The sequence below is a fragment of the Alligator sinensis genome, unplaced genomic scaffold (assembly GCF_000455745.1).
Source record: "Alligator sinensis unplaced genomic scaffold, ASM45574v1 scaffold860_1, whole genome shotgun sequence".
Taxonomy (NCBI): domain Eukaryota; kingdom Metazoa; phylum Chordata; order Crocodylia; family Alligatoridae; genus Alligator; species Alligator sinensis.
Genome location: NW_005841923.1, coordinates 3,703,367 through 3,715,482, shown reverse-complemented (window position 1 = coordinate 3,715,482; position 12,116 = coordinate 3,703,367). Strand labels below are relative to the sequence as shown.

The 12,116-nt window shown below is 43.0% G+C and overlaps 1 protein-coding gene across 3 annotated transcripts in view; it reads right to left on the bottom strand.

Annotated features, from left to right (window-relative positions):
* Positions 1–4,700, bottom strand: part of CA8 (carbonic anhydrase 8) — a 93,362-nt gene extending 88,662 nt beyond the window's left edge. For all 3 annotated transcript variants that reach the window (XR_003092947.1, XM_025198508.1, XM_006019138.2), the window contains exons 1-2: positions 4,512–4,700; positions 3,566–3,757 (exon numbers count right to left, since the gene is read on the bottom strand). Coding sequence is in view for 2 of the 3 variants with exons in the window: in XM_025198508.1 (XP_025054293.1) it covers positions 3,566–3,757; positions 4,512–4,590 (271 nt within the window). In the remaining variant the exon portion in view is untranslated. The remainder of the gene's footprint in view (positions 1–3,565; positions 3,758–4,511) is intronic.
* Positions 4,701–12,116: the final 7,416 nt, after the last annotated feature.

Sequence of the window (12,116 nt, the reverse complement as noted above, 5' to 3'; positions counted from 1 at the left end):
CCCTCGGCTGGAGCTCATCCGGGCCTGCCGACTTAAAGGCATCCAGTTCTTCCAAATGACTCTGCACCATCTCAGGGTCTACGCATGGCAGTCTGGTGCCTTGCTGCTGCCTCTCTACAACCCCAGTGAGAGATTTGTCGTGCCCCTCACTTAGGAACACTGCGGCAAAGAACTCGTTGAGGAGTTCAGCCTTGTCCCCTCTGTCCGTCACCAGTTGTTTCTGCCCATTTAGCAGGGGTCCTATTCCTCCCTGGGCCTTCCTTTTACTCCCTATATATCTAAAAAACAATTTCTTGTTGTCTTTTACTTGGGTTGCCATCCTCAGCTCCATGGCAGCTTTGGCCCGTCTAACTGCCTCCCTACAAGCACGAGCAGAGGAGGTATATTCGTCTTTGGTGATCTCTCCCTGTTTCCACTTTTTATGTGCTCCCCTTTTGTCCCTTAGGCTGCCCTGGATTTCTCTGGTCAGCCAGGGAAGCCTCCTGGCCCCTTTCCCCCTTTTGCCTCACTAGGGGATCATCTTGCTTTGTGCCCGAAGGATCATTTCCTTAAGGCACAGCCACCCTTCTTGGGCTCCCATCACTTCAAAACTCCTACTCTGCAGTGTGTCCTTGACTAATCGCCTGAGTTCGCTGAAATCAGCTTTCCTAAAGTCTAGCACTTTCACCCTACTAGTTACCTTACCCACTCGACATCTTATGGTGAATTCTATTATTAGGTGATCACTGTCCCCCAGATGGCTACCGATCTGTAGGTCCCCAACCATGTCATCCCCCGTTGCCAATACCAGATCCAGTATGGCATTCCCCCTAGTGGGACCGTGTACCTCCTGTGTCAGGTGGAGGTCCTGTACACAGGTTAGAAACCTGTTAGAAACCTGTTAGAAACCTGTATCATTAATGATGAGTTGATTTTTTAATATATGTTTTAAATTAAATCATTCTATTTTATACAGCTGTAAAATCTTTTCTGTGGCTATTATCACCACAGTATCTGTTTACCTCTCATACATTAATTAACTGGATTTTCCAAAGTACCTAGAGTTTAACAGTTCCCGTTATGAAAATCAGGCTAAGTGTCCTCAAAACACCCCTGTGAAGTAGAAAGCTATAGGAGTTCCAGCAAGGTCAAGGTTTGGCCCACTTAAGGAATAAGGCACAACTTATTAACTCTTTCCTCTCATCTCCTCCCCCTATAATGGAACAGCTACACCAATTTTACAGATGGAGAACAGGGAGATTAATTGCTATGAAAGCTGTGGGAGAGCTGGAAGAAAATGGAGAGGTACTGTACCCTAATCCAGTATCCAAATCACAAGCCACCCTCCTTCTCCTTTATTTTATTCTATTCCATGCTATTTTCTATGCAACAGTCATCAGTCGAGGCTCACACTGTCTTCAGAATTAAAAAAATAATATTTTCTTCTCATTTAGATGAAAAGGTGAATGTGTGTACATGTGCATGTATGTGTGTACATATGCATGTGTGTGTCAGGATATGGGATTTTTGTGTCTCCCTTCTTTCTTTATAATGCTAAAAATTGCTTTTGTGGGGACACTAGGTTCAAGTGAGTTTTGCATTTAAACATGCAAGCGGTGAAGTTTGTGATCATTCTTGTTTCCCATGCAAAGTAACTTTATAACCTGTCAAACTAGGTGTAGGGCAGGCCCGTCGTCTAAGTACATAAGCCTCACCTCATCATGGTCAAAAGTCAGAATTTCTATTTAGTGGGATATTCCAAATTTCTGGGGACAAGTGGTCTCAATCAGACCAAAAGTTTAAAAAATAAATTAAAATAGACAAATAAAATTAAATTTATCAAGAAATGGAAAAAAAAAAAAAAAAAAAATTAAAAAAAAAAAGAAAAAGGGGGGGGGGGGGGGGATCATTGTAAAACTTCAAAGCAAAATTAAATATGGGAGCTTTTCTCTCAAGCTGCAGGACTCCTGGCTCATTTATGGTTCTCAGGCCTCCTAGGATCTCAGCATCAGTCTCTGTCAAGGAGCACAGAAGCTTGGAGTACCCCAATTCCAGCCAGGATCCTCAGAGCTTCAGCTTCTTCCTATGAAATAAGGAGCCAAGTCCCAACTAGAGCCAGAGCTCCTAGTTACACAGACTTCCCCCAAGAAGGCTGAATGTCCTGAGATCTTTGCCTCTAAGGCAAAGACACTGCTGTACAGCAGAGGTTTCCAAGCTGAGACCCATGTACCAGGGACGGTCCTCCAAACACTTTCTAGTGATCTGTGGAGAGCTGACACACAATGCTAGCTTTTATCTTTATTCCCAGCTGCTAAATTGTATTAAAAAGCAGAAAACACCCCCAACAATATTATCTTTTCTGGGTATTAACATTAATCCCTAATGCTAGCACAACATACTAAAGCACATATCAAAGATGTAGAGTGCTTACCTGTTTCTGTTGACATACAAATCTCTCATCTCTATTATTGGATTGGAGAAAATAAGCATCAGGGCTAGAGGCTGTGCCTTTGGTCATCTCTCTTTGCCTACAAGGAGTGCCTATAGATCTCCTCAGCATGGGAAACCAGGGGATATCATCTAGGGAGCCTGATAGTGCCAGGAGGAGGCACTACTGGAATATCTTGTACTCTGGCAACTGTCAGGTACACAACAGACCCCACAACACACCTTATCAGCCAGCATAGGTTAGAACCAATCTAAGACTCCTTGAATTACACATGAGCTGAATTGACCCCTGACATAGGAAAAGCACAAAGAACTACCTCTCTCCCCCTTCTTTCTTGAACCTCAAGTCCTGCAAAACTGACAACTCATCCCGAGTCAATGTTCTGGCCCTGGAATTCTTCCAGAATTGCACCTGGAAATGCTTCTTTTATTGCCTTCTAATTAATTCTGAGGTAAATAGTGGTGCAATGCCATTACAACTGACATCCATTCGCATCTGGAAAATGTGTTCATTGTCAATATTCTCAGCAGAAGAACTGTAAGTGTTTCATTTCAAATCATCTATGCTAGATCAAATCACGGTCCACAGTATCCATACATTGTCTCATTCTGCACTCATTTAAATTAATATAGACTCCTCTTGGCTTACATGGGCTTTAGGTCAGGTTCACAGATCTTAGTCAACTGAACTACATGATACAATTTAGGATGGGCAACATCTTAGCTATATTCTTGGCTATTTCTGAACTACAGGCACTTGTTAGCTAAAGGGAATTAGGTCACAAGGCCACAAGTGCCTATTTTCAGCAATGCATCATCCTCTGAAACAAACTGACAACAAAGGTCCTTGTCTTAAGGATGAATGATTTGATTTCTAACAGGTTCTCAAAAAGAACGTCCAGTTTTGGGCTATAATCAATGCACAAGACTTCTACCTGCTCTCTTTGAAGTCAGGGGCAAAATTCCCATTGGCTGCCAGGATGAGCGATGATCAGCCTCCCAGTTGCACAGAAGGAAGTGTTGCTTCTCTGATCAATTGCTTCATGAACAATACACCTTGCACATTTATACACCAATAAAAACCATAAAATGATGTTTTGCTCTGTGCAGAAAAGATGGAAACCCTGTTGGAGCATACCTGATTTCGACTTCAGGACAATCTGAATCGAATGCCCATCGTTAATGACTTCGCAGTCCCGGCAGACAACATAGTTTGGTGCCAGGCGCACTTCCAGGAGGGAAGGGTCATACTTGGCTTCTCTCGAATTCAGGTTGATCGGAGACTGGTATTCGCCATTTGCATCAGGGAAGATCAGTCCCCACTCCACTCCTGCAACATGTAATCATGTGGAAATAAATTCAGAGAGCTTTGGTGATGGAGATGCAATCTTAGGGGATTAGGACAAAGGCAAATAATGACAGGCACATGAGTCCTTTCCCTCAGTATCAGCCTCAAACCCAAATGATTCATAGAAAATTAGGGTTTGAAGGGACCTCCAGAGGTCATCTATTCAACCTCCTGCTCAAAGCCAGACCATCCCCAAGTACATCATCCTAGCCAAAGCTTTGTCTACCAGGGTCTTAAAAACCTCCAAGGAGATCCCACAACCTCTCAGGGTGGCCTGCTCCAGTGCTTCGCTACCCTAAAACATTGGATTTCTTTAAAGCCACCCTTGCTCCCACAGGGTTTCTAAAGACAAGTTTTCAAAACGTGGGAGGGTCCATTTAGGAGACCGACTGCAACCCCAACAGTCCACCACTAGTGTTTGCTTCTGCACAAAAGAAAATGTGAGGAAAATTCCTCCCCCTATGCAAGACAAGCCAGAAATCAAGTTCTAGGATGAGAAATAAGCATCCAGCAAGCTGGCGGCGGGGTCTTCCCCAAAGCAGACCCATCCCTCCAGCCACGCTAGGAAGTCGGGTGGCTCTGGGGCTCTCAGCCATGGGCTGGGCTGGCCGGTCCCGGGCACAGCGACACTGGGGGCACCTTGAAACAAGCCGGGTTCCCTTCTGTGGGGAGGAGCTGGAGCTGGGGTCGGGTCGGGCGGCGGAGTGGCGCCAGCCCCGCCTCCAGCCGCCTTTACCTTCCTCGTAGCCCCACTCCAGAGCCTCGTCCTTCCGCGGGCACGGCTCGGACTCCTCGATGAAGCTCTTGTCAGCCATGGGCAGGCTCCCCGCTCTCGGCTCTGCCTCCCTCCCTCCCTGCGTCCGGTGAGGATCAGGCAGCAGCTGGAGGCTCAGCCGGCGCGTGCCTGTGTGTGTGTGTGTGTGTGACACACACGTAGCAGCGAGGAGGGGTGTGTGGCTGCAGTCCCGGGCGGGCTCTCGCAGGCGGGGACCGGGGCTCCAGACACCCCGGGCGGGCCGGAGGTGCGCCGACAGCAGCACAAGAGCAACCTGGCATCGCAGAGAACTTTTTCTCCAAGTACTCAGCTGGTCTAATGAAAGCTATCCCAGCTGCCTGCCTGTGTCCTGAACCAGGCAACACCGCTGCAAGAGCAACCCAGAGCCTTCAAGTAGGAAGGGGCAGAGTGAAAAGTGCAGACCTGCTGGGAGAGGAGGACAGCACTTCCCAAACTTGTCCTCAGCATGACCCCCATTGCTGGCCCCGCTTCCTCAGCATGACCCCACCGATGATCCCCCTTTCCTCAGCATAGCCCCTCGCTCCCAACCCACAGCCCCCCACCCCCGTGACCCCATCAGCTGATGTTGTCACCCTATTTCGGGTCGTGACCCACAGTTTGAGAACCACTGGCCTAGAGGCTGTGGGTGGCTATGCACTACAGAAATTGGTATTTGGGAAACACTGAGGAGAAAGACCATGTAGGCTGCACAGACAGACAGTGTAGACCGGGGTGCCTCTAGCCCATGAGCCAAATTTGGCCCATGGAGCCATGGCATCCAGCCCACAGGGCTCCCCAAGAGTCAGGAAATCTGGCAGTGGGGGAGTGGTGGCGATTAATATGGTCACCCTCCACTGCTGTCAAATTGCTAAAAGCTGGTTGGAACCAGGAAACACTGCCTGTGGCATGTATATCTTCAGTGGGTATGTATCTTAAGTGAGGAAGATAATTTTTCTGCCCAAAATAGAAGTATGGAGACACAATATAAGATGGCTGTTACTTCTCTTCCTTCTAGCAGCCATGTGGAGGGGGAGGCAAAGTCCAGCAGGGACAGATCCAGAGGGGTACAGTGGCATGGTTGCACCCCACTTTGATTCCTGCACCACCCAAATTTAAAACCAACTGCCTGGCTGCAGCCATAGCATTTCTATTCAGGCAGGGCTGACTTCATAGCTCTTTATACCTGATTCTTGCTAATTGCTCTTCAGTCTACAGATATCAACAACTCTCCTTTTAATGTTCCATTAATCAAGCTTTCTTCAGCAATTTTGCTGTATATTAGCTACTCAAGGTGTCTCTCCCCCTATTTCACAGCCCTTTGGACTGTTTTTAGCTCTTTTCCAAATCCTGGATCCATGGAGTCCAATCTTCAGCAGCAGCTATAGTTTCAGCTTTTGGCTGAGTAACTAAGAGCTGCTCTCAGTTCAGCTGTGAAATGGTTAAACTGTAGCATTTGCCTGAGCAGGAAAGGGAGTGTGAGCAAGCTGAAGATTAAGCTCTGTCCCTGCTTTCTTCTTCTTTCTGCCTTCCCTAAAACAAGGTGAGGGTCTTATTTAGTTATGCATGGTATGTGAGAAATCTGGTAACAGTCTTGCCAGACTCTTTCTAAACCAAGAGGTTATTATCTTCTTAATATAACATGAAGGACTCTTGCCATGCTTGGTGGCATTTTGCTTGACTACAGGGGTAGTTTTGCAAACAGAATGTCTATAAAGAAACCATCTAATGGCAACTTGAAAGCAGGCTGAAGAAAATATGCACATTATATAACAGGAACTTTTGTCACTTGAGAAGTTATCCATGCAAGTCTCTCTCACATGCCAATGGCTATACCTAGTAGTTTGTTTTCCTCTTTAAGCATTTCTTTAATATACCCTAATCATTTCTATTACTGTTTATGCCAATTCATTCCATAAATTAATCAACCCAGTGAAAAATCAAGTTCCTCGTCAATCATCTTTGCTTTTTGACCCCCTGACTGAAAATTCACATCCCTTTCCTTCCAGAATGGAATACATCAAAAATAATTCTGTGGGGTCTAGTCTCGTTCCATTATGCCTTAAAGATACAGTACTTCATCCATGTCCTTTATTAAGTCTGCCCCTGCAGTAGTTTTCCTGTAGGGAGTCTGTGCTAGAATCTTACACAGGTGGAGAGCTGCATGATCGGATCTGTACTTTCCTGTTTTGTAATAAATACCTAGGAGTAGTTTTCCAAGTCCTCATTCATAACTGAAATTAAGAACTAAGCTACTTACATTTGTTGCCCTTCCTTTTACCTTTCCATTTTTTTCAATAGCTTTCTGAAAAACTGAGCACTGTAGGCAAAGTTTTATTGAATAATTGGCATTGCATTTTTCCCTACTGCATACTTGGGTTTTTTCATACATCCAAATAGCCTATTACTTTGTTGGCTGCTGCCAGGAACTGTGATATTCTATACATGCACCTCCTAAATCCTTTTCTGTTAAGTTATTTGTGAATCATTTGAAGGTGCTGGATAAAATTTCAAAAGGATTTAAGTGTCTTTGGGTCCTAAATCACCTTGAAAATCAATGGGATTTAGGTTTAGCTAAGTAATTTTTAATTTTTTTACAACTTTACACTCTACAGCCAGTTCAGGTCTCTGACCTATGTATAACAAGATTGTGTCATACACTCACTTACAGCAGTTGCAACTCATTGGAATAGTAATTCATTAAAATCAGTACATGTTAGGAGATACCTCACCCCCCCCACCACCACCATGAAAGTAAACAGCTTTGCAACACCATGAGGGTACTCAACACATGCTAAACTACTTGAAGGTGCATCTGCTCATGTTCTAACTGTATTTAGTAAGTGTGACACCGTCCATATGCAGGAAGTGCAAATATCCTGTAAATTGCTCTACACAAGCTAGAAATTAACATACTTTACACTATTAACTAATATTATTTTTATCCCATGACAATCACTTTATTCTTCAAAATTCAGAATCTTCACTTTAATTATAATTATTTATATACATAATTATTTATAATTATTACTTTAATTATTATCTTCACTTTATTTATAGGCGTCCAGTGATTTGTATCAGCTGGGCATCTGCCACTCATCTCTTAAGCCCACCTTGCACTGATCTTCAATTTAACAGATTTTTAGAATTCCCAATTATTGGTGAAGGGGAGTAGTTGACTTTAATATAAAAGTATAATAACTATCCATGAAAGAAGTGGATTTTGCAATCCTTAGTCAAAATACCCAGTGAATCTCAGCTGGATTTTTTCTCAGGGACTGCAGGAATAAATATTACATGAGATCAGCATAATAAGTGAGGTGAATATTATACTATTATGATGGTAGCAAAAGCTGTGAGGTATTTTGTTCCATGGTTCATTGATTTATTTATTTTTTGTCACAGTAGAACTTAGATCACCTGGGACTGGTACCGCATCTTATGTGCTACACTGTTAACAAAGTGAAAGATAGGCCTCCATCCTGTAAATAAGAAAGGGGCAAAAACAGGAATACATTAGTATCAGGGAGATCATTAATACAGTAAAACATAGAACTCTAGTGTCCTGAGTCCTAATCCAGCGTTCTATCCTGTCTTCTAATATCCTAGCTAGGCAGCTAACTTGGATACCTTATCTCAGATTGGATGAATTAAAGAACTATTTGCTGAAATCAGTATTAAAAGGTCTATGATGAACTCTATGACCTAACTCTGACTAACTCTGGTTTATATTTCTATTTCATTTTTTGAACTTCTTAGAACTGAACAGAAAATTTAGACCAGAGGCAGCTGAGTCTCCATTCATCTAATATTTGCTTTTGCTACCTGAAGGATTGTACTTCAAAATCTTTTCAGTTTCTGAAATTACGGTATTATTAAACTGCTATCAATTAGGGCTGTGCAAAGCTTCAGTCCTTGATTTAATTTGACGGAGATTCGGCAGCCAAATCTCTAAATCCAGGTTGAATCACAGAACCCTTTAATCTCTCTGAATCGAATCGGTACCCTCCAAATTGATTTGGAGAGATTCAGAAAGATTCAGCAATTTGAACATAGACACAGCATTAAATGTTTTTTCTACATACCTCTAGGTAGCAGGCAACTCATGAATGCTATGATGTTGCAGACTCGGGAGGCACCAGTTGCCCATGAACCAAACCATTTGATCTAAATAACTTTGGAAAGTTTGGATCCGTAAATTGTAACTGCCAACAAGACACTTTTTTTTTGTAGATTTGAATTGCAAGCTTTGAAAGAAAGTATAATTTCAAGCTTTTACTTCCAGGTTGTACAACTGCCAAGTGGAGAAGCTGATGGAGAGAGCAGTACAAATTGTTAAGAAAACCTTCATTAGAAAGATCCATACAGGTCATCAGATTAATACAACTGACTTTAAAGGCTGTGAAGCTAAGAGCTATGTCACCTATTGTTTCTATTCTGAGCCAAAGCATTTGTTTCTGAGATTCAGAAAAATAGCTGTCAGTCCACAAATTTACAGAATTTAGAGCTCTGAACTCTGGTGAGGATCCTTCAGGAAACAAACACCAGGGAAGCAGAGGCACACTGAACTTGCAAGGGTTTCTCTTCCTCCTCTTCTATTACAGTGACCTACAGAGGAAAGGGTAGGGTGGGATCAGCAGAGAGGAAATGTTCTTTTTTCATGCGTTCCTCTTCACTGGAATGGGATGGCTTAGAATAGTGAATCCTGTGTCTGTGCTGGGGCTTAGACTAAGTAAACCTTGAACTCTATGATTCTATAAATGTGCAAAACTTTATTATCCCTAAAGCTGTTCTCTGCCTCATCTTTGCTGCTCCAGGACCATCTTGTCTGATTCAAATTTGAAAGAAACATTCCTATCCCCTTTCCTCTGCATAAACAAAATTGTTAAAGATTAATATTGGTTTCAACTGAGGCTCTTGGTGTAATCTTGTGTAAGCTTTGCATTCTAGAGAAAGAAGGAGAAAGCCTGTTACTTCCTTGATATGTTGGTTCTGCAAGCTAACCTTAAAAACAGTTACCATGTAGAATTATCGCTGCTATTAATCTTCAGCCCTATTTTCCTATGTGAACTTGGGTATCTATTGCTAATGTTGTTTGGACCTGCAGGTAGAGAGTAAGATGTCTTTACCAACCAACAGAATTAAGGGCCTGCATCCTGCAATCACTTGAACATATAAGTTTCTAAGATCCAGGCATAAATGCTCCTATGTGTAAACCATCCCTGTCAAGAATCTATAGGCAGAGGAAGATAAATGCTAAACGACTGACATTGCTAACCTAATGGATATGAGAGTCATATGTTCCCTTTATGATTCAAAGGGGAATAATAATAGGACTGTGTTACGAATTAGAGATCACACATGCAACTACAAAACAATATACCTGAGAGAGGAGGAGTCATATATGCTTTAAAAAAAGGTGAGAGGCAACTAAATATTAGGACCAAAAAGAAACAATCTGAACAGGGATAATTGTAACCAAAAGGAAACCATAGAATCATAGAATAGTAGGGATCAAATGAACCTCAAGTCATCTAGTCCAACCCCATGTTCAAGACAGGATCATCCTTGACAAACCATGATAAATAATAATAAAATAAAACATGGGTGAAAGGAGGTATAATAAAGAATTTAAGGGCCTGATCCAACACTGTACACTGAAGCTCATGAGAGTATTTATACTGATGTGATTTAGCATTGAATCTGGCCCTAGATTTAGGGAAAATATCTCAGAAGTAATATCAAAAGCAAAATGCATAATTATCACCAAGAACTGTAGAAAAAAAATAAGAGATGTTTAAAAATACAGCAGAATCCTGTAGACTATAGTAGAGTATGGCAGGGCACTGTTGGTGCCTGCCACTTTAAGGGCCGAGCCAAGCAGCCAGCAGGTGCTTGACTGCAGCGGCCATTTTAGATCTCTGGCCGCCTATAAAAACAGAGCAGTTCGGTGCTGGCAGGCAGGTAGTGACATTGCCTGGCTGTAAGGCTGACTGCAATATCCTGGAGGTAAGGGCAGGAGCTGTAGGGGATGGTTTGGAGGATCCTGGTCCTGGGTATGACCTAAAACTGCACCCTGCCTGGTGGGGCTCCCAGTGGCGCAGGAGCCTCCAGGAAATACCAGGCCAGTTACCACCTCGGTGAAAGGTGGGTTGGGGCACCTTAATAACCCCAGCTCCCACAACTGGGTGGGTTACACTTAGTAGGGCCAAGAAGGTGGACCCAGGAGAGAGAGTGGGCTGGAAGCTCAGAGGCCTGACTCAAAACACCCTCAACTGGTCAATGCTGAAGCCAGGACCAGAAAAGTCAAAAGGGCCAGGGGCCACTGCGAGGAATGCCCAGAGCTGAGGGGCATTCTAACAGGTCTTGGAGGTGAGATCAGGGCCCATGTGGCCAAAGGTCCTGGGGGACCACTCCTGAGAGGGAAAAGAGTTCAGGGAGATAGGCATCCCAGAATGAAGGTGGAGCAGGCCGCCTGATTGGAGGGATCTCTTTGAGGTCCAGATTGGAGGATTCTGGGGCCCAGTGTGGGGCCAGTGATGATGAGATCTGTGGATGCCATCTGCGAGGCTTAGGCTTCAGTGTAGGGCAGGAACAGAGCTACAGATAGTACCCCCTGGCACTGGGGCAAGAAATGGGCAGCATCCCACCTAATTAATATCATAATTATATATCATCAAGGCATGGAAGGCAAGGAGGTGGGCGGTTGGCCCAGAAACAGGTGGGCAGGCCACTGGTAGACTTGCCCTGAGGAAGCCCCCCTGTTACATGGAGTGAAATGAAGATAAGAGTTTGTCCTAATATATTCAGAGGAAAGGACAGACAAAGGATGAAATAATGATCTTGTGAAACACCAAGGGAAAACAATCATCAAGGGTTCTGACATGGCATAACTCCTACATAAATACTTTTTCATTTTAATAGGAAGGAAATAGGACCAGAGAGACACAGAGAGCTAAATTCATAGAAGAAATAGGACATTCTGGAAAACTCTAAAACAGGGAATTGATAAAAAGAAGAAAAAAAAAAGAAAAAAGTTTTCATTTAACTTTAACCAACCCAAATCCTTAAGACTGGGCATGATCCTCATCCAATGTCCACTGAAGGCAAGTTGAGTCTTTACACTGAATTCAGTAGGCATTGAATCACTCCATGGCAAAAAAAAAAATGGAAGTAGTAACAATTATGTTTGGCAGATCTTAAAAATAAGGTGCAGTAAGGAGTGAAATTTTGACCATACTAAAAAGGAAAAGTGTCACTGAAATTTTCATGTGAGAAGGGTGAGCAGATGTTGCTTTATTAAAGGAATCTGCCTTTGAAGCACCTGAAGAGCACCACTCCAAACATTTTCTGTATATCTTTTATATATAGCCATCTAATTTATATATATGTATGTATGTATTTATATATCTATATCTATATATACATAGATATAAAAAGAAGCAATGATTTCATACATTCATAGAGTTTAAGGCCAGAGGATTATACAGTCCTTCCTTCTATACATCATCTGCCACTCAATTTTTAACTAATTACCTCTGTATTAAGTCTAATAACTTGTGTTTGACT